General features: G+C 48.1%; 2 protein-coding genes across 2 annotated transcripts; one reads left to right on the forward strand and one right to left on the reverse strand.

Annotated features, from left to right (window-relative positions):
- Positions 1-1,209: 1,209 nt before the first annotated feature.
- On the reverse strand, positions 1,210-17,445 carry NDC80 (NDC80 kinetochore complex component). Its single transcript, XM_069945378.1, has 17 exons — positions 17,295-17,445; positions 16,726-16,819; positions 15,726-15,812; positions 14,888-15,002; positions 14,572-14,744; positions 12,034-12,136; positions 11,759-11,845; positions 9,207-9,300; positions 7,281-7,387; positions 6,303-6,447; positions 5,426-5,631; positions 4,476-4,628; positions 3,997-4,086; positions 2,787-2,879; positions 2,210-2,340; positions 2,030-2,132; positions 1,210-1,560 (listed from the first exon to the last, which is right to left on the reverse strand). The coding sequence occupies exons 2-17, from the start codon at positions 16,812-16,814 to the stop codon at positions 1,420-1,422; spliced, it is 1,917 nt and encodes a 638-aa protein (XP_069801479.1). The 5' UTR covers positions 16,815-16,819; positions 17,295-17,445; the 3' UTR covers positions 1,210-1,419.
- Positions 17,401-19,705, forward strand: TAF13 (TATA-box binding protein associated factor 13). The gene is made up of 4 exons (XM_069945379.1): positions 17,401-17,508; positions 17,772-17,850; positions 18,088-18,185; positions 19,401-19,705. The coding sequence occupies exons 1-4, from the start codon at positions 17,482-17,484 to the stop codon at positions 19,569-19,571; spliced, it is 375 nt and encodes a 124-aa protein (XP_069801480.1). The 5' UTR covers positions 17,401-17,481; the 3' UTR covers positions 19,572-19,705.
- Positions 19,706-22,131: the final 2,426 nt, after the last annotated feature.

The following is a 22,131-nucleotide window of genomic DNA, read 5'->3' on the forward strand; positions in this document are numbered from 1 at the left end:
TAACCACAGTAGCTGGCAGTCTACACCCAGACACAATCTCTATGATCACCATATGTGGTCAGTGCTGTTCTTGTCACTATACTGACACCTGGTGACCACATGAGCACATTACAGCCTCTTCTGTTGGGTCTTACAGCTGATAGTACCCGATTCTCTCAAACACCAGGACCTGGTTCTAGGGGGTCGAAAGATTTATTAAAAAAAAAAAAAAAAGCGCCTGTCTTGAGGTTGTGTTTGGTTTCTCAATTCAGCTCCATTCACTTCAATGTAACTGGGCTGCAATACCCACACCCAAACAGGGGTAGATAGTGGCAATGTTTTTCTAAGCCTGGACAATCCCTTTAAGTCAGCAATGGTTAAAACATAACTGAAGACGAAGATGATACATGTGGACGTTTAGAGAGGAGACATCGTAAGTGTGTGCGTGTGTGTGTGTGTGTGTGTGTGGGGGGGTTCTAACTCCTTTGGGATTTGTCTATGAGGGAAGATGGACGCTGAATCACAAATGATAAAACATAACTTTTAATCTTGTATCTTTAAAAAGAAGCAGACAAACAAATACAAAAACACATGGAAAATTAGGATTGCCGCCATGTATTATAACAGGGGCCTAAAGTGTGATATAAATAGGAAGGATCACCATGGATGGTGGGATGTCACATGGGGGGGGGGGGGGGGGGGGCACATATACAAAAAAGAAATGACGAACAATTACCAACATCCTTAAAGGGGTTGGCCACTTTATAGTAAAATAGGTCAGTATACAGCATTAGTAAGTGTGCTCACTGTATATACCATGGGTCTCCATACTGCGGCCTTCCAGCTGTTGCGAAACCACAACTCCCATCATGCCTGGACAGCTAAAGCTTTGGATTTGGCTGTCCAGGCATGATGGGAAGTGTAGTTTTGCAACAGCTGGAGGGCCGCGGTATGGAGACCCCTGGTATATACTGACAGCATCTCCCTGTGTACCTCAGAGCTAATATCAGGCTCCCATCCTCCAGGCTGGGCTGTCCTGCTCTGTGGTGTTTTGGTCCATAAGATTGCTGACATTGAGGAGCATGTGACCAGGCCCAGCCCCCCAGTGTCCACCACTGATCCTGTGTCTATGGAGGACACAGTGGACAGGGCATGGTCACATGCTCCATGTCGGCCATTTTATGGACAGAAACAAAACAGAGCAGGGCAGCCCAGCCTGGTGAAGGGGAGTCTGATTTTAGCTTTATGAGGTACATAGGGAGCTGCTTTCCGTATATACAGTGAGTACAGGGAGCTGCTGTCAGTATATACTGTGAGTACACTAAATACTTTGTACTGACACATTTTACTATAAAGTGGCCAACCCCTTTAATGTGAACTATATTACAAAAGCAGAAAATTGTGACGATCACGTACACAGGGACTGAACACACGCGGCCTCTATTTCCCAGGCGAGTCCTTTATGACCTTTGCCTTCTCTTTGTATTTGGTCACCAGTTCCCGGAGGTCGCCCAGCAGGTCGTCTTGTCTGAACTTCTCGTACTCTCGCTCAGTCTTCAGCTTCTTCTCCTCTAGATGTTTCTGTAAGAAGTGTCAGAGGTTATCACTGTCCCATCACACATACAGGGATATTCCTATAAACCAGTGCTTCTCAATTCCAGTCCTCATGGCCGCCAACAGGTCATATAGAGTATAATACTATCCCCTGTGATAATACCTGATGCACTGAGTATAATTCTATCCCCTGTAATAATACCTGATGCACTGAGTATAATTATATCCTTTGTAATACCTGATGCACCAAGGAAAACCTTAAACCATGACGTGTTGGTGGCCATGAGGATTGTAATTGAGAATCACTGCTATATACAATTCTGATTTATACTGCAGCTTGGCTTGTTCTGAACAGCTGCTGGATATACGCATAAGCCCAGCAGGGGGATCAGGACATGAGATGAAAGTCAGAGCCTGACCGGCCTTATTCACTGGCCCCTTTTAGGACAGTGGCTCCTTCCCCTGGCACAGGGGATGCAGAACAATGGTTCCTCACCTCGATCACAGCCATGTGAGAGGCAACAGCGTTCACCACCCGGATCAGCTTATTCCCCACCTGTCTCATCTCCTCCTCAGTCTGATGCTCCACCAGCTGCAGCCTGTGGGAACGGAGAACATGTCATTACTCACACAGTACATGGATGATGGCGCCCATCACTATCTGCACTATACTTACTCCTGCTGAGCCTTCTGGAGATCTTTCATGGCTTCATCCAGACTCTTGTTCACCCCAGACTCCAGCAGGTGGCGATGTTTCTCCAGTGACTCGATCTCTGTAGTCCATCTCTTCTCCTGCTCGTCTGTCTCCTGCAGAGAGTCCAAGGATTATATGGTCTATAGCAGAGTCCCAAAGCTACAATTGCCATCATGCCAGGACAGTGAGTGGCGGTCCTTACAGGATGGGAATAGTTTTTGCAACAGTCAAGAGTACAGTGGTGTATAGCGCAAGATTCCCTCCAGTATACATCACACCATCCTAATAAGATGCAGACCCGTCCCACATTAGACTATCGAAAGGTGCTTTTACTCAGACAGATTATCTGACAGATCATTGAAGGCAAAGTCAGGAATGGATTTGAAAAGCTGAGAAATATCAGTCTTTCCTTTATGACCTGTTCCCAGTTTATAGTTTGTTCCTGCCTTTGGCTTCAAAAAAAATCTGTCATAAATCTGTGTGTAAAAAGGACCCCAAGTTACAGGCTCCTCCCACAGACATCCTACATACAGGCCCCACCCCTATGACATACACTCACCTCCATCTTCTGCGCACACTGCTCCTCCAGCTTTAGCGCTTCTTCTTTCAGACGCTTGATATCATTTCTCTTCTCTCCAATCAGTAAATTTAACTAATGAGAGAGAAAACAAATTCTAAAAATCCTGCGATATATAGGTGGTGAGCGTGCACTCAACTACACTTAAAGGGGTATTCCAGTACCATAAAATTTTTCTAAGATAGAACCATAAAATCACTGCCAAATTGGATATACCGAAATTTCCAGCCAAAATACTTATCACAAAAATGGAAATAATATAATCTTTATTAATAAATATTAAAACACTTGTAATAAATCAAAAACATGAACAAAAAATTATAACGATCAAGTCACTCTGATGGATGGGCACAAAATCGGCAAAGACACAAGGCGTATACACATCAGAGTGACCACATTGCGGCTCGCATGCTTTTTTTTTTTCCGAACAAAGCCGTATTACCCCACTATTATACCCCGCTTTATACACTAGCGTGTTATAGGACAAGGCCTACACTACACTATATCTCACTCCACAAAATGTTATTTTTCTTGCATGTATCATAGCTTCCAGTATAGCTGTTGTCTATTAGTACACATCAGTTTAGACAGACATACGTCAGTTAGTCCCCACTATTACAGGGCTAGCTTGAGGAGTTCGGGCAGGTTCCTGAGCAGGGGTGGGGTTGGGGGGGTCCTTTTCAGGGCATGCACTCCGCCTAGGTCAGGTCTAGAATAGTATCTGAGACAGGGTATATAGAACCCTTAGACCTGCTATAATCGTTATAGTTCTCACCTTGCCCACATACTCACAGCACTATCATATATAGGGCCAACCGAGGGTAGGTATAAATGCGCCGATTACCCCGAGTGGGGTGGGTATCTTTTTCTGCGATAGTCTTTTTCTTAAGACTTGATCGTTATCATTTTTTTTTCATATGTTGTTTTTGATTTATTACAAGAGTGTTTTAATATTTTTTAATAAAGTTTATATTTTATTTCCATTTCTGTGATAACTAAAATAGAACCATCCAACATCTAAAACTTACCGTTATGGTGTTCTCACTAATCGTTCTGGCTTCAGCTCAGTGCTAGAGATTTGGGAGGGATGGCTGCAGGGTCTTATCAGTATCATTAAGGTTAGCTCTAGGGTGTGGGACACTTGTGGGCATGCTCAGCTACACCATGTATAAGCGGCACCTTTGGGTCTTACCTGCTCCAACATGTATTCTGCTTCCATCTTCTTGTTGGTGGCGCTAGTGATCTGTCCTTCTGTTTTTGTCAGTAATTCCAGCATAGGGAACTGTGAGTAAGGAAAAAAAAAAAAAAAAAAGTAACCCAACGTAACCATCAAGTGACAAGAATAAGACTTATTAGGGTGCGTGCACACTACGGATTTCCCGCGTATAACCCGTGGCATATTCAGTTGCTTGTACCCGCACGCGGCGGCACGCATCTCCGCCCGTGCCATAGACACTATTCTATGCACAGGCGAATTCCGGATTCCGCCGAAAGTAGTGACATCTCAATTCTTTCGATGGAATGCGGAATCCACCCGTGCATAGAATAGAGTCCATGGCACGGGCGGAGATGCGCGCTGCTGCGTGCGGGTACGAGCGACAATATGCCGCGGGCTATACACGGGAATTCCGTAGTGTGCACGCACCCTCAGGCAGCACGGAGGAGACTTACGTTCATCTGGTTCCGGCAGTGGTTTAGGCCGACCTGTTCACTGTCCATGTCGCACTCGATCTGAAAGTCATAGCCGTTGGCATTTTCGGCTGTGGAGGGAATCATCCGCAGTTTCCGCGCCAGTTTATGGTACTCCGCTACCTGTGTCTCCACCTACAGGACAGACGTACATAAATTGTGTCACTGTACTTTACTCACTAGAGCAGCAGTTTGGGCTTCCTCATAAATGATTAAAGGGGTATCTCGCGCAAACACAACTTTTGATATGTTGCTGCCCATGGTGAGACTAAAAATTCCTTCCATAGCTGCTGCTTTCTGCTGAACACACAGAAAATGTGTGAGTTTTCCCTTTCTCCTCCCCCCCTCTTTTCGGAGACAGCTGACGTAAACAAGTCTCTGGCAGGCTTTATCTGCAACATTGTAGCTTTTTTGTAATGCTGGGGGGGGGGGGGGGGGGGGGGCGGGGGAATAGTTACAGTGAGTTCATCAGCAACTTGACCTCAGAATAACCCTCCCAGGATTACAAAGAAGCTACAATGTTGCAGATAAAGCCAGCCAAGGATTTGTTTACATCAGCCGTCTCAGAAGGGAGGGGGAAAAGAACAGCTCACACAGATTGTGTCTTCAACAGAAAGCAGCAGCTGAGAACTAAGTATATAGCAACAAGTATGGAAGGAATTGTTAGTCTCACCATGGGCAGCAACATATCATGTTTGAGTGAAATACCCCTTTAACGGAAGAGTTTAGTAGAGGCCGCACAGACAATATACACAGACTATTGCAGGAACAGTTACACCCAAATATCCTCATACATTAAGATGGCCACATGACAGCCCACATGCCCCTTACATAAGGTTCCTATTGGTTTTGGTGGCGCGTACAGCCTGGCAGACCCCAGCTATATCACACCCATCGCCTAACATAACAGATGAACTGAGCCCGATAGTTACCGATTCCTTGATCTTGGCGTACTTCAGCTCCTCGCTCCACAGATGCTGCTTTTCCTCGTCCAGCTCCTTGCTCAGTTTGGTGATGGTCTCTTGCAGCTCGTTCTCTTCATGTTTGATCCTTTCGATGTCGGCCACAGAGTATTTCTGATTGTCCAGGATGTTCTTCAGCCGTGCGTTCTCCTGCTTTACAGCCTCACTTTCCATCTCTGCGGACAAACATGAAGCAGCGATATCAGGAGAGCCGGATGCAGATATAGAGGGATTGTCTGATGGGGAGCAGTCTGCAGGTGTGTGAGCTAGTGTACTCCTGAAAGGTACAGCTCCTCACTATGGGACCCTCAGCACCATCTCTTACATGACAGTAAGGAGCGCCCACTCACCTGTGGCCTTCAGCTCCTGGCTATAGGTTCCCTTACACACAGTATAGTGGACAGTAGGGGGTGCACATTCACCTGTGACCTTCAGCTCCTTACTATAGGGTCCCTTACATGTAGCACAGTGGTCAGTAGCGGGTGCTTATACACCTGTGGCCTCCAGCTCCTCGCTATAGGTTTCCTTACACACAGTATAGTGGACAGTAGGGGGCGCACATTCACCTGTGGCCTTCAGCTCCTGGCTATAGGTTCCCTTACACACAGTATAGTGGACAGTAGGGGGTGCACATTCACCTGTGACCTTCAGCTCCTTACTATAGGGTCCCTTACATGTAGCACAGTGGTCAGTAGCGGGTGCTTATACACCTGTGGCCTCCAGCTCCTGGCTATAGGTTTCCTTACACACAGTATAGTGAACAATAGGGGGCGCACTCACCTGTGGCCTCCAGCTCCTGGCTATAGGTTTCCTTACACACAGTATAGTGAATAGGGGGCGCACTCACCTGCGGCCTCCAGCTCCTCGCTCAGGCTGCTGACACGCTGGTCCAGTAACGTAGAGTGAGACTCCATCTCTGTCAGGTAGTTCTGGTATTTCTGGGTATCCGCTTGCAGAGAAGCCTTTAGCTTCCTCATAGAGGCCAAACGGTCCTGAAACCCCAGAGACACAGTCAGACCAACACCATTTTGTGTACATGAAGGACATCTGCTTCTGGGAAAGCTGCGTGACATGGCTGCTGTCAAGGCTATAGAGGTGGTCACCTCCTGGGGAGCCCTGTAAACCAGGACAAGACTGTCGCCAGTACAGCTGAGTGACCGTCTGCCCCTCCAGCTGTCCCCTTCCCAGACAGCCCCGTGCGTCTGCCCCTCCAGCTGTCCCCTTCCCAGACAGCCCCGTGCGTCTGCCCCTCCAGCTGTCCCCTTCCCAGACAGCCCCGTGCGTCTGCCCCTCCAGCTGTCCCCTTCCCAGACAGCCCCGTGCGTCTGCCCCTCCAGCTGTCCCCTTCCCAGACAGCCCCGTGCGTCTGCCCCTCCAGCTGTCCCCTTCCCAGACAGCCCCGTGCGTCTGCCCCTCCAGCTGTCCCCTTCCCAGACAGCCCCGTGCGTCTGCCCCTCCAGCTGTCCCCTTCCCAGACAGCCCCGTGCGTCTGCCCCTCCAGCTGTCCCCTTCCCAGACAGCCCCGTGCGTCTGCCCCTCCAGCTGTCCCCTTCCCAGACAGCCCCGTGCGTCTGCCCCTCCAGCTGTCCCCTTCCCAGACAGCCCCGTGCGTCTGCCCCTCCAGCTGTCCCCTTCCCAGACAGCCCCGTGCGTCTGCCCCTCCAGCTGTCCCCTTCCCAGACAGCCCCGTGCGTCTGCCCCTCCAGCTGTCCCCTTCCCAGACAGCCCCGTGCCTCTGCCCCTCCAGCTGTCCCCTTTCCCAGACAGCCCCGTGCATCTGCCCCTGTGGTTGTCACCCAGCTTTCCCAGATGCCCGTAGACTCACCGGTTCCCTCTCCTTGTCCTTCTCCAGCCGCTCGATCTCCTCCATCAGCCTCCGGGACTCAGCTTGCAAAGACTCCACCTGAGACTCCTCCACGCCGTACGCGTCCTCTGCCATGGAGACATAAGAGGCTCATGGGATGCGGGGCGAGATTCTCTCTCCCCCCCCCCCCCGTTTGATGGATATAAATTATGAGGGTTTATATAGTTTCCACAGAACTGCTTGCTGCCCGACATCTTATGGTCTTATAATGGTTACAATGTAATCACATGGTTAAACAGACACATGAACTGTAACAAACACTCAGCTGTGGTGATCAGTCCAGGGCAGGTCTGTAATCTCTCAATGAAAATAACAATTGACTGACAGCAAACAGATCTTAACCCTTTAAGGACAGAGCAAATTTCGATTTTTGCGTTTTCGGTTTTTCCTCCTTGTGCATAAAAGGCCATAGCACTTGCATTTTTCCACCTAGAGACCCACATGAGCCCTTATTTTTTGCGTCACTAATTGTACTTTGCAATGACAGGCTGAATTTTTGCATAAAGTACACTGCAAAACCAGAAAAAAATTCAAAGTGTGGTGAAATTGCAAAAAAAAAACGCATTTGGTTTATTTGGGGGAAATGTGTTTTTACGCCATTCGCCCTGGGGTAAAACTGACTTGTTATATATGTTCCTCAAGTCGTTACGATTAAAACGATATGTAACATGTATAACTTATATTGTATCTGATGGCCTATAAAAAATTCAAACCATTGTCAACAAATATACGTCACTTAAAACCGCTCCATTCCCAGGCTTATAGCGCTTTTATCCTTTGGTCTATGGGGCTGTGTCAGGTGTCATTTTTTGCGCCATGATATGTTCTTTCTATCGGTACCTTGATTGCGTATATACGACTTTTTGATCGCTTTTCTGGATTTTTCTGGATTTGATGAGACCAAAAATGCGCAATTTTGCACTTTGGGATTTTTTTTGCGCTGACGCCATTTACCGTGCGAGATCAGGAATGTGATTAATTACTAGTTCGGGCGATTACGCACGCGGCGATAGCAAACATGTTTATTTATTTATTTACTTTTATTTCTTACCTGGGAAAAGGGGGGTGATTCAGACTTTTATTAGGGGAGGGGGATTTTTACTAATAATGACATTTTTTTTTTTAACTTTTACACTTATACTAGAAGCCCCCCTAGGGTTAGGGTTATTCCCCCCTGGGGTTAGGGTTATTCCCCCCTGGGGGACTTCTAGTACAAGTGCTTTGATCTCTCATTGAGATCTCTGCAGCATAGATATGCTGCAGAGATCCATGAGATAGGCACTCGTTTACTTCCGGCTGCTGCAGCCGGAAGTAAACGAGTGCCGAGCCGGGGACGGCGCCATCTTTGAGCGGTCCCCGGCCGGCTTCATTTACGGAGATCGCTCCTCCGGGATAACATCCCGGAGGATCGATCTCCCCACTAGACACCAGGGATGACGCTGCGTCCGGTAATCAGATGCAGCTGTCATGTTTGACAGCTGCATCTGATTACTGTATTAGCGGGCACAGCGATCGGACCGTGCCCGCTAATACCTACGGTCCCAGGCTACACGCGGCACCGGCGCGGTTCAGAGCGGGGCCGCCGCGCGGCCCCGCTCTGAACTCCCTTACCGGCATCAGGGCGTAAATTTACGCCCGATGTCGTTAAGGGGTTAAAAAGGGTGAAGTAATAGGGTGGGGGCCCTGCGGCCTTCCGGCTGCTGCAGAACTACAACTCCCATCATGATCATGCCTGGACAGCCAAAGCTAAAACTCTCCAGACATGATGGGAATTGTAGTTTTCCCCAATAGCTGGAGGGCCACAGGTTTCCAAGCCCTGGTCTAAGTGTTCAAAAACAAATTATAACATCTACATTAGACAGGAGCTGCAGAGATGGCGGCACTCACTAAGCTTGGAGGAAATATCACAGTCGAACTCATCGAAGGTGTCGCGTCCCTCCATGAACTGCTCATAGCACTTCGCCGTGTAATCCAGGAATAACTGCAACAGGATGTATAATAGAGATATAGATACACACACACTGGAGTCCCTTAATATACAGTGTGTATAATAATATATATATATATATATATATATATATATATATATATATATATATATATATATATATATATATATATATATATATATATATATATATATATACACACACACACACACACATACATATACACACACAGGAGCCTATCCATATACAGGCTGTATATCGTCTTATTGCAGCCAAGTATTACTAAAGATTACCATTAGATGTCGCTGTTTTGTATATTTAAAGCGCAACTGTAATTTCAGGGTCATTTTTTCTGAAAACATTAAATATCAACAGTACAAGCGATTTAAGAAACTCTGTAATAGGTTTTATGTACTAAAAAAAAAAAAAGTTTACTTCTGTACTGAAAAAGCAGTCTCCCAGCCTCCGCCCTCACTCAGAAGCAGCAGGATTTCTGTCTCCATTATGTGGCTATGGAGAGGGGAGGGGCTGAGAGGAGTGAATGAGCATGGAGCAGTCCTGCACAGCACAACACCCTGCAATCTTCTCTCAGTAAGTTCATAGAGAAGCACTGACCTTTCTGACACCTGAATTTAGCGTTTTAGGTGCCCAGAGAGTCTACAAACAGCTGACCTTTATGTCACCTCTTCCTGCTCCCTCATCTCCCTCGGCCCCTCCATAAGGATAGAATGTAGAGAGCAGAACCAGTCTTCACTGGCTTCTCTGTAATAAAGAAGTGTTTGCCTGAATGCACAGATAAGTAGTCAGGGGGGGGGGGGGGGGGAGGCTGGGAGATTGCTTTTTGCGTACAGAAGGAGGCTTTTTTGGCTGATGAAACCTATTACAGAGTTTCTTAAAATCGCTTATACTACTGAGTTCTGCAATTAAAAAAAAAAAAAAAAAAAAAAAAAAAAACACGACAGTTACGCTTGAAGTATGGAAGCTGCACAGCTGAAGTGTCTCAAAGAGTTATTGTGTGTGTGTACCAAATTCTGTGAACCAGTAGGATCTTTACTTTCTCCTGTCCTATCACCTCTTCCCTTTCTATGCTTTCGTTGCAGTCTTTCCACCCAACCACAGCGCACAAAATACGCTGGACAGGAAGGGGAGGAGTTTTTCCTGGGAGCAGTCTTAGTCAGTAGCCCGCATGGGTAGGACGCAGGACAGTGCCCTCTAACAAACTTCTCTCTTCAAGGACCTATACCCTGCGCGATGCAGTGCTAAACCCTTCAGGAGAGGACTAGCCAAAAAAAAAAAAATATATATCATCTCAACCCACGCCGAGAATTAGGAGTAACCACAGTGCAGGACAGTATCCACTAAAGACCCAAAGAACTAGGAACTGATCCGGGTGGAGCAAAGTTACTGGAAAGTCTATGAACTCCATCTCGCAGCAAGAGTGTCAGCCAGGAAATACTCAGCACTCTGCTCATCCCAGGTAACAAGGTTTGGGGCCTGTGTCACCCATCAGTACGGTTCAGCCAGTGCTAGTGGGCATAAGGTGGTGTAAAGACTATAGGAAAGTCAATACACGTGCACAGGTTGTCGTCTTCTTATACAAGTATTCTTCTCTACACTCCAACATCCCGGCAGAGCACATTACTACTTAGGTTGAGACTCATGGCACCCTCCCTCTCTACTATGCTACCTCAGTACAACCTTATCAACACTACTACATCCTACTCTGCACATATCAAGCAGATTTGGTGGGTTTAAGTCTCAGTATTTATTGGAACTTTGTCAAGCGTATCCCTCAGCACCTTTGTATTACCTGTTGCACATTTGCCAATAGTAAATCAAGTCAACGTTATCACCAGAGTCTGATTATTAACTACCACCTGCACAGCATTTACACAGCAACCTTGGGACACTTCCCCTTTCTGTATGTGTGGGGGGGGGGTCCGACTATTTGGGAGGGTCATTACACCGCTCTGGCCACCTGTGACTACACTATCCCAAGGGACCCAGTAGCAAACCGACAAGACACCGACCACAGGGGAAAAGGGTACAACCGGCCTTACACTTTAAGCAGGTGTGCCATCACACCTGTGTGCCCACCAGGAACTGGCGTCATATTAAAAACCCTTAAGGTCTGGCTGTATTGCGGCCATCCACCACAGGAGTGGCGTCACACTTCCATCTAACAAGTAACAGGCCGTCCCACCGCTACAACATCTGGGGGTCACCACACCTCCACATATAGCATGTACAGTATATCTACATACTAGGGCCCCTCCATATACAAGATGTATATCTATATACCAGGGACATTTATAAGACAAGACAATTTGAATAAACCTAAGATTACTATTTACACACACACACACACACACACACACACACACACACACACACGTCTGACAGTGAGTGCAGCTCTGGAGTATAACAGGATGTAACTCAGGATCAGTATGGTGATAACATTCTTTGCAATTATGTAGTCCGTGACTGTACCTGGTTAAACTCGATACCATCCTCACTTTGCTTAGACGCTTGCGGGTCCTTGAACACCAGGTTATCTATCTTCAGCACAGAGCTCATCTGGATGAACATATGATGAAGCAGCCATAAGTGATCCGGTATATTACAGTGACACCCCTGTCCCCCATGCTTTACACTGCAGCTCTGCTTATTCAGATTTTCTATTGATGTAGCTAAGCAGATGTCAGAGCCGACCTCTGTGGTTATAAACTACACAACCAGGGTTATAATGCTCCTGTGCTCTATACCTTAACACAGTCTATCAGCCAGACCAGGGCAGCCACGATCTGGGGCCACGTGTGCGGGGCCCCCACTGTATACATGGAGCTTTTTGACAAGACGAAGGGATATCTGCAAGAGAAATGGGTAAGGTGTCGATCAGGCCATTCTCCACACTAAGGTGTGTGTGTGTGTGTGTGTGTGTGTGTGTGTGTGTATATATAGAAATGCCCAGGCATACACAGAACAGGTCATAGAAGGGTCCAGGTTATAGGTCATACAGTGTGTGGTCTGGGGGTACAGGATATTACACCATTCCAGTACTGATATAGCCTCCAGACACTACATTATATGTGACTGATATTAGCCGCTCCTCTTATAACACTCCATTACTGATACAGTGCCTTATGCACCTGTTGCTAAGTTCTCACTCCAGGTTAAGTGGAGATGGAGTAAGTCTACAAGTCGCCATTAGGTGTCAAGCGTTATTTATGAGTCTTTTTGTTCCATGCACAGCTGAGGAAGGTAATGGGTTAATGTTGCTGTTATACCATGTGTTCTGTGCCAGCCTATAGGAGGTGCTTTCTCTTCTTCTGCCTATCCCTGCTCTCCACACACACTCACCCCCTGAAAGAGGAATTAGTTAGCTCCATGTGGGAGGAAGTGACCAGTTCAGTATAGTCTAGACAGTGTGTATAGATGCAGCTAGAGACAACCAGTTTTTTTATTTACTTCTACTATGCAGTGCTAAGCACTTAAAAGGGAGAAGAGTCCATGAACACACTAACCCACGCCGACAACATGTCTAAAAAGTGCAAGGCGGTATCCTGAAACACAAGAGGAACTAGCCAGAACTTATCAGCGGCCATTCTAAGCAGATTGCAGACTGCTACACGGCTTAAGGCCTGGCAAGTACCGGCTTGGGAGATTGGCTGGGATAGGACAAAGCTACCGAAAGAGGTCTATGTATCCTGTCTCGCAACGCAGGTAACTGGGAAAGCCCCGAAGCTTTGCTACACCAAGATAACCAGGACAGGGGCTTGTATTACCCTATTAGGACGGGTAGCTTTACACTGTAGGGCACAAGGTGGTCAGACAGTCTAAACACAGGTGTGAGTACAAGTATTTCTTCAAAGTTCCGGCAGAGTCCACAGCTACACTGGGATGGGGCTCCTTCAACAAACTCTTCTCCTTTACTCCACTCAACTCTTAAGCACCACTAAAACTACCTCTCTTCTCTACTTCTCCAAGCACCTCCTCAAGCACAAACGAGTTTATGCACTAAAGTCTGTATCAAAGATTGATCTACTGATGAAAGTATTGTATTACTAAAGAACTTTATAGTAAAGCTGTTCTATTTTTGCAACACTGTCATACTTCGTATGCACCAGCACCAATACACAGCGCCGTACACCTAGGGTTATTTTTTACTCTCTGTGGGTGGCGGTACTGATAATCCGGGTGGGTTGGTTGCCTCTCAGGACTACTGAGACAAGAGCCCAAGGGACCCATCACAGCCTGGCGGGTTACCGACCATTTGGGGAACACTACCAGCCACATACAAAGAAGGTACCAACATCACACCTGTGTGCTGGACAAGCGTCACCACAACACCATTTTTGGCTGAGCTGACAACCACCAACAACAACATCATCATCACCTGGTGGGTCACAACACTGATATAACCTACAGACATTACATCATATGTGGCTGATATCAGCCAATCCTCTTCTATCGCTCCAGCCACTGGCGTAGCTACCATGAGGGCAGGGTATGCAGTCGCTATGGGGCCCAGGCCCCCCATGGTAAAACATGTGCAACAGTGTGATCTCCTAGGCCCCCTGTGAGAGTGATTGGTGCCAGCATCACAGAATATACAGAGAGAGGGAGGGAGGGGATAAAACATGGGTGCACACACTCTCCCCCCCTCCCAGGCACTGTGAAGGAGCCCTGACTGGAGATTCCTCTCCTCCTGCAGCAGCTAGAGTCTGCTCTCCGGTCAGGCCTGTCAGCTGCCTGCACTGAGGAGCATGATAACCTCTGACCCCCAGCCCTCTCCTGTAGGACCTCATACGGTGACAGCTCCTTCCTCCTTCTGCAAGTATATGCTGTCACCCATAAGGAGTCTGTGTGGGGGGTGGGGAAACATGGTGGCTGCTTACAAAGATGTATAAGTAAGTGTGTGTGTGGTTATTCCTACAGGTGCTGTGACATTATGGGACTACATCTCCTGTCTGCTGTCAGTGCCCCCCACCCTCCTCAGACTCAATGGAGACACAGATTGACACAGACAGATCAGACAGACTGGGAGTTGTAGTCCCACACTGTCAATTTACAAAGCTGCCCTGTGGCTGCAGCTCCTGGAGGACTGAACCCCCCCATCATGCTTATGCATTATAGTCACCCTGCATACAATGAGAATAATGCGAATTGTCCGAATTGTCCTATTTTTCCTTGCAGTGCCAGACAGGATATATATGCAGTGCCAGACAGGTCTTGTAAAGTTCACTATGGAGCCCAGACATTTCTAGTTACTCCCCTGACTCCAGCACAAATATAACACTCACCCCAGCACTTTGAACACTCTGGGAATCTCCTCTTCAAACTTGGAGTCCGGGATTTCATAGTTGGGGCAGATGAAGCTGTAGATGAAAGCGAAGATCTTTAGGAAATCCTTGGCGGATGGTCCCTGTAAGGACTTCATCGTCAGCGTCTGGGAGTAGCCGTTCTCATTGAGAAACTGCAAGATATGTCAAGGAAGAAGGAGAAGGGTGAGAGACTGAGAAGGAGACCTCACTATAGAGTCCCTGCAGATACAGGAGCCAACTCAGACTTGTACTGATGCTACAATGACAGGTAGTGATTGACAGAGGACAGACCTACCTCATACAGCTGGCGGATGCACTGCTGGATGTAGGATTTATCGTGTAGAGGTCGGGGGTCCTTAATCTTCTCAGAGGGTCCAAATGCCCCATAGCTGTTCCTTGTGCCGCTAGCCCTAAGAGTAACAAGGACAAGACACAGTCAGTGACATCACTGAGAATACAGCCTATCCATCACTAGAGATCAGCAGTCACCTCACTGAGAATACAGCCTATCCATCACTAGAGATCAGCAGTCACCTCACTGAGAATACAGCCTATCCATCACTAGAGATCAGCAGTCACCTCACTGAGAATACAGCCTATCCATCACTAGAGATCAGCAGTCACCTCACTGAGAATACAGCCTATCCATCACTAGAGATCAGCAGTCACCTCACTGAGAATACAGCCTATCCATCACTAGAGATCAGCAGTGACATCACTGAGAATACAGCCTATCCATCACTAGAGATCAGCAGTGACATCACTGAGAATACAGCCTATCCATCACTAGAGATCAGTGACATTGCTGAGAATACAGCCTATCCATCACTAGAGATCAGCGCTGACATCACTGAGAATGCAGCCTATCCATCACTAGAGATCAGTGACATTGCTGAGAATACAGCCTATCCATCACTAGAGATCAGTGACACTGCTGAGAATACAGCCTATCCATCACTAGAGATCAGCGGTGACATCACTGAGAATACAGCCTACCCATCACTAGAGATCAGTGACATCACTGAGAATACAGCCTATCCATCACTAGAGATCAGTGACATCACTGAGAATACAGCCTATCCATCACTAGAGATCAGTGACATTGCTGAGAATACAGCATACTATCCATTTACCTTCCACCAAAAAAGCTGGTCTTCCTCTCGGACGTGCCGGAGGGCGGTTTGCTCATACTTAGCTTCCCCAGTCCTGGACGCTCCTTACTGTATATGACAAAAAAAAAAAACAGTGAAAACATTAAAATTTTTAGGATGAGGCTCCGCAGCGGCTGAGGTGCAGCATGAGGCTCCGCAGCGGCTGAGGTGCAGCATGAGGCTCCGCAGCGGCTGAGGTGCAGCATGAGGCTCCGCAGCGGCTGAGGTGCAGCATGAGGCTCCGCAGCGGCTGAGGTGCAGCATGAGGCTCCGCAGCGGCTGAGGTGCAGCATGAGGCTCCGCAGCGGCTGAGGTGCAGCATGAGGCTCCGCAGCGGCTGAGGTGCAGCATGAGGCTCCGCAGCGGCTGAGGTGCAGCATGAGGCTCCGCAGCGGCTGAGGTGCAGCATGAGGCTCCGCAGCGGCTGAGGTGCAGCATGAGGCTCCGCAGCGGCTGAGGTGCAGCATGAGGCTCCGCAGCGGCTGAGGTGCAGCATGAGGCTCCGCAGCGGCTGAGGTGCAGCATGAGGCTCCGCAGCGGCTGAGGTGCAGCATGAGGCTCCGCAGCGGCTGAGGTGCAGCATGAGGCTCCGCAGCGGCTGAGGTGCAGCATGAGGCTCCGCAGCGGCTGAGGTGCAGCATGAGGCTCCGCAGCGGCTGAGGTGCAGCATGAGGCTCCGCAGCGGCTGAGGTGCAGCATGAGGCTCCGCAGCGGCTGAGGTGCAGCATGAGGCTCCGCAGCGGCTGAGGTGCAGCATGAGGCTCCGCAGCGGCTGAGGTGCAGCATGAGGCTCCGCAGCGGCTGAGGTGCAGCATGAGGCTCCGCAGCGGCTGAGGTGCAGCATGAGGCTCCGCAGCGGCTGAGGTGCAGCATGAGGCTCCGCAGCGGCTGAGGTGCAGCATGAGGCTCCGCAGCGGCTGAGGTGCAGCATGAGGCTCCGCAGCGGCTGAGGTGCAGCATGAGGCTCCGCAGCAGCACTTACGCCTGTGGGGTGTGGAGCCCCATCCGGTTGTTGTCCTGTACCCGCTGGGGCGCCAGGGACTGTCTGGGTGCGGTTGAGCTTCTCCTCATTGTTCCTTCCAGAAAAGAGAGCAGTAAAGTTATTAATGTTATTGGATTGTCAGCTCTTAGGACGAGGCATACATCAGTGTAATGTAGAGCAATATCCCGTGACCGTCCATCTGCTGCAGAACTACAACCCCCAGAGTGTCCTATCAGCCAGAGGGTCAGAGCATGCTGGGAGTTGTAGCTTGCCAACAGGGGGAGGGTGTCAAGTGGAGGAACACTGCATTAAGTAGGGGGAGAGAACCTTGGCTGTCCAGGCATGATGGGAGTTGTAGTTCTGCAACAGCTGGAGGACCAAGGACCAAGCCCTCTACACCCCGTCACACTGCAGCATCACTAATCTATGAGACAGAGTGTCAGCTCTTGGGCCCAGGCCTATCCCCTCCCCCGCTGTTACACAGCATATAGGGACACACGTTACGGCACTAGACCAGCCCCCTGCAGATTGTCAGCTCTTGAGCTTCCGTCCTCTCAGCCTCCACTTACCGGCTCCGCTTCTCTCTCCGTCTCCTCCCAGCAGTTATCTTTAAATTTAGCGCCGAGCGGTCACGTGACGTGTGACGTTCACTCACAAACGTCGTAAAAAGGCCGGGTTCTGAGCCGCCGGCGCCATGTTGTTACTCCCGGAAGTCGTTATATCGTACGCCGGAAGTTGTTCCTTAGAGACAGTAACATGGCGGATGAGGATGAAGATCAGACTGTAAGTAGAAAAGGCGCAGAGTCTGTTGTTTATATTGAGTTTAGGCTGATATGTTGTGGCTTTAAGAACGTGTATCTTCATTATCTAGTGAAGAACTACAAGTCTTAGCATGCCTTATCCTGTAAGCTGTAATCCAGTCCTATGGTTACCAACATGTATGCCTGGTAAAGCCTCCCATATGGCAGCTGCATGTGGTGATAATGGAGGGTGGCCGGTGTCTGTAGATGTTGTCTTTACATTAATCCTAATAATATTTTCTCTAGTTTGAGGAGGAGACCGATGACCTGGGGGCTGGAGCTGAAGGCGGCCCCGGCCGGAGGAAGCGGCTTTTCTCTAAGGAACGTAAGTTTATCCTTTATACAAGTCTGTCTCATTGCAGAAAGCTGTAGGAGCCTTTGTGTGTTGTGCCTTTATGGCAGTGCTGTGCAGCCTGCTGGGAGTTGTAGTTACAGCAGCTGGTGGCCAGTAGGTTGCACACTGGGTAAGTATATACAGGCGGTGCTCAGTATACACATAAATCCATCACCACCTTATACCATGAGGGATGGCATTTCACCGATCTTCTTCTCTTCCCCGCAGTCCGCTGTATGATGTACGGCTTTGGGGACGATCAGAATCCATATACAGAGTCAGTGGACATCCTGGAGGACCTGGTGATCGAGTTCATTACAGAGATGGTAATTGTGTACTCTATAACCAAGCTGTGACTAATAAATTACCATTTCTGATCTGCCGCTATGCTGGTTGTTGTAGTTGGACTGTTGCCATGCAATGTCTCTCAGTGAAGTTTACGAAGTCCTGTGGATACTGAACATTCTCTCAAATATCTCCCCTTCATACATGCTTACATATAACCCCTATACACATGCATGCTCAGCTTGGCCGACCAATATCTCCCGACCACCCTCCCTCCCCAGTACACATGCACGCTCAGCTTGGCCACCAATATCTCCCCACCACCACCACCCAGTACACATGCACGCTCAGCTTGACTCAAAGATTCCCCCCCATGCACATGCACGCTCAGTTTATACCTATCAGTTGTGATTTGTCTTTATGCATTATCTTTCAGTTTCATATTTCCTGAATGGAAAGGTTGATTTATATGTGACTGTAAAGGGGTACCCCACACTCACTTGCCCAGTTATTTATTGCAATAGGTTTCACCAGTTATGTGCAGCCCAAAACCTGTCCTCTTATCCACACGAACGCTATGGCTGGAGAGGCGCCACAGATATACACTGCACTGGAAAATGGACTGGTGGGAAGGCACTCCAGTTTACTCCCACACCCATAAAACATACAGATAGGTGAAGCGCCGTGGAATCTGTGTGCGCTATACAAATAATAATAATAAAAAAAAATGGCGACACCCAGCACCCCTTCTAATCAGCTCTTTGGCCTTCCTGTGGCTCCAGCACTTACACTATGGACGTCCAGAAGCAGGTGGCTCTGTATTGCAGCCCCCATAGACGTCCTGTACAGACTAGCACTCTACAGTGATGCCCCCTCCTCCCCTCCCCCTCCTGTGACCCTGAATGAATTTCTGGCTTATATCAGGTCACACACATTACTGTGATCTTTGGTCATGTGAGATGTTACGGTCAAAGTTGCCATGGAGCGACCCCTTCAGTCCACTTAGTGGTGTCAATAAAATGTTTGATCCATGACCCATTGCTTCTAGGATTAGTAATCTGTGTAATATACATGGGTTTTGTTCTAGCTGTGAGCGCACTCCGTCTCCTGTAGGTGGAGCTGTCCTGTAGGGGAGTGCGGATGTGGAATATGGAGGAGCAGTCATCTAATGCCTAACCAACTGTGGGATTTTAGGGAATGCTGGGAGTTGTAGTTTGATTGGGGATCTCTTCACAGTACGCCAATTGTTCTTCCAGACCCACAAAGCCATGTCCATCGGGCGCCAGGGGCGGGTCCAGGTGGAGGACATTGTGTTCCTGATACGGAAAGATCCGCGCAAGTTTGCAAGAGTGAAAGACCTCCTGACCATGAACGAGGAGCTGAAGAGAGCCAGGAAGGCCTTCGATGAGGCAAACTACGGCTCCTAGGAAGCCAGTGGTCTCCTATATCTAGAGGACGGTGGGCATTGGGGGGTGCAGTCATTATGGCAACAGTCATGTGTGTGTGTTTTTTTTTTTTTTTTTTAACCTGTAAAAGTGAGAAATAAAGCTTTTTTTTAATAGTCTGAGTTTCTTGTTTGTTTTATCCTTCTGTAACCTGTGGACATTTATAATGGAGCCGTGGGGAAGGGTTATGGGGGTCCCTGACTGCAGATATAATAGGGGGGCTTTGTGGCTGGTGAACTACTCCTATAGATCGGCTCCCTGTAATGCAGGGATAAGGAACCTTGGCTCTTCAGCTGTTGCACAACTAACACTCCCAGCTAAAGCTTTGGCTGCCCAGGCATGATGGGAGTTGTAGTTTTGCTACAGCTGGAGAGCCAAGGTTCCCTACCCCTGCTGTAATGTATAGGCTGTATACTATCCGCACAGGTCGGTGGTGACTTGTATTTGTGTTCCCCGACCCCTTGCTGTATCATTATCTTTATCGGTCTGCAAATAAGATCACAGCCATCCGACGACGGACTCTGCACTCATTGTGTAAGCCCGCCCTCACACACTTATGGGGTTTTTTCTGCCATTTTTAACTTTTTTCCCCCTCTGCCATCACATGACCTAGCTGCTGGACCACAAAAGGTGACAAAAACGCCAGAAAAAAAATTCACGTCATACTCAAAACAATGAAGTTTTTGAGACAACTGGAACAACCCCATTTAAGTCTATAGGGGGGAAAGCACCACCCCCCTCAGAATGCTGCGTTTTGGAAAAACTGCCACAAAGCCTTAAAAACTCCAGAAAGGAGAGAAAAATGCCACCCCAAAAACACCATGGGGGAGATTTATCAAACATGGTGTAAAGTGAAACTGGCCCCGTTGCCCCTAGCAACCAATCAGATTCCACCTTTCATTTTCCAAAGAGTCTGTGAGGAATGAAAGGTGGAATCTGGTTGGTTGCTAGGGGCAACGGGGCCAGTTTCACTTTACACCATGTTTGATAAATCTCCCCACGCGTGTAAGGACGATCATAAACTTCCACTGACTTCCAGAACATCTGGCCGCTGGTATTTTTATTGGCATTTTTCCAGGATTTTAGGGCAGTGTGAAAATGTGATGGTGAATGTGGCCTCCAGGCTGCTGTTCTTTCCCCCATGCTTTACACTGCAGCTCTTCTGGTGTGTACATCGGCTTCTGTATATGTCGCCTGGCAGGAGGTCACTGTGGGAGAGACGGCTTCCCTTTCAGGATGGACAGAACCATCAGAAACCGGAGGAGATCAGGTAAAAGAACATTGTGCTTTTTCCCAGATATTTTGCAGAGTGTTAAGTAAAATTGACGTCAAATGTAGATTCTGTTCTCAGTGTGAACTGCGGCCTGTATTTCCTTAGGGTTTACAGAAACATGGCTGCTTTCCCCCAGAAACTGTATGACGCTTGTCCTAAGGTTGGGTGTGGGTTTTGCAGCTCCGTTCCATTGGAGCTGAATTGTAATACCACACACAACCTCTGAGGACAGGGGTGGCGATGTTGAACAAAAATAGCTGTTTTATTTTTCTACTCTTGGATACCCCTGTAATTTTAGCAGGTATTTCAGTTCCATCAGCCTAAGGGCTTATTCCCAGGTCCCATACATTACGGCAGCTATGGATTGGGAAGCCCTGTAATGGAGTGTTTCTCCGCTCCTGGAATGATACTGATACAACATGCCGGGTGGAGAAGCACTCCATTACAGGGCTTCCCCGTTCATAGCGTCCGTAACATACGGGACCTGGAAATAAGCCCTAAGCTTATGCATTGACACTGCATTTTGTTTCACTTGTTTGATATTTTTTGCTGTATATAATTGTGTATTCTGTATGTGTTGCAATGGGTTTTTCCACTGTCGTTACAACTTTCAAAATCTAAACCAACAATAGATGTGATATACAGCACGTTCCCCGTTCGCGTGGTATTGCAGCTCTGTAAATAAAGCGGAGTTGTAGTACCACATATAAGCTGAGGACTGGAGTGGCTTTTTTTTTAAAGGCAGCTTTGTTTTTCTGGTGTTGGAGGTGGGACAGCCATGGTGTCTCTACCATTGGGTTTAATGACTGAGCGCCATCTTGGACGCTATTGCTGCTGGTCAGGCTTTCTGTTCCTGCACACATACCTGGTTAGTGATCTGTACCACAAATCCATAGTGCAATGACCGTGTGACCAATAGAATCCAGACAATATAATACTGCGTCCATTCTTCTTTGAGTCCTGCATTGGCCTATAGAACACGCTAGGTTCCGATAGGGTCTGTAATTGTGGACTGTATATTATGGTTATGTGCGAGGAGCCTGATGTGATGTAATATACGGAATATAAGAGGCTGCAATCAGAATGAGGCAAGATGTGGCGAGACCCAAGCCCATCTCCCACCTCATCCTAGTGATCGCTGGGAGGCTCGCCACTCAGATTGCAAATCACCAAAATTTTAGAAATGTCTTCTTTCAAATCAACTTTTTTTTAAAAGGCTATTTAAAAATCTCCAGTCTTCCAGTACTTATCAGCTGCTTTATGTCCTAC

Source organism: Dendropsophus ebraccatus, chromosome 11, assembly GCF_027789765.1.
Source record: "Dendropsophus ebraccatus isolate aDenEbr1 chromosome 11, aDenEbr1.pat, whole genome shotgun sequence".
Classification (NCBI taxonomy): Eukaryota; Metazoa; Chordata; class Amphibia; order Anura; family Hylidae; genus Dendropsophus; species Dendropsophus ebraccatus.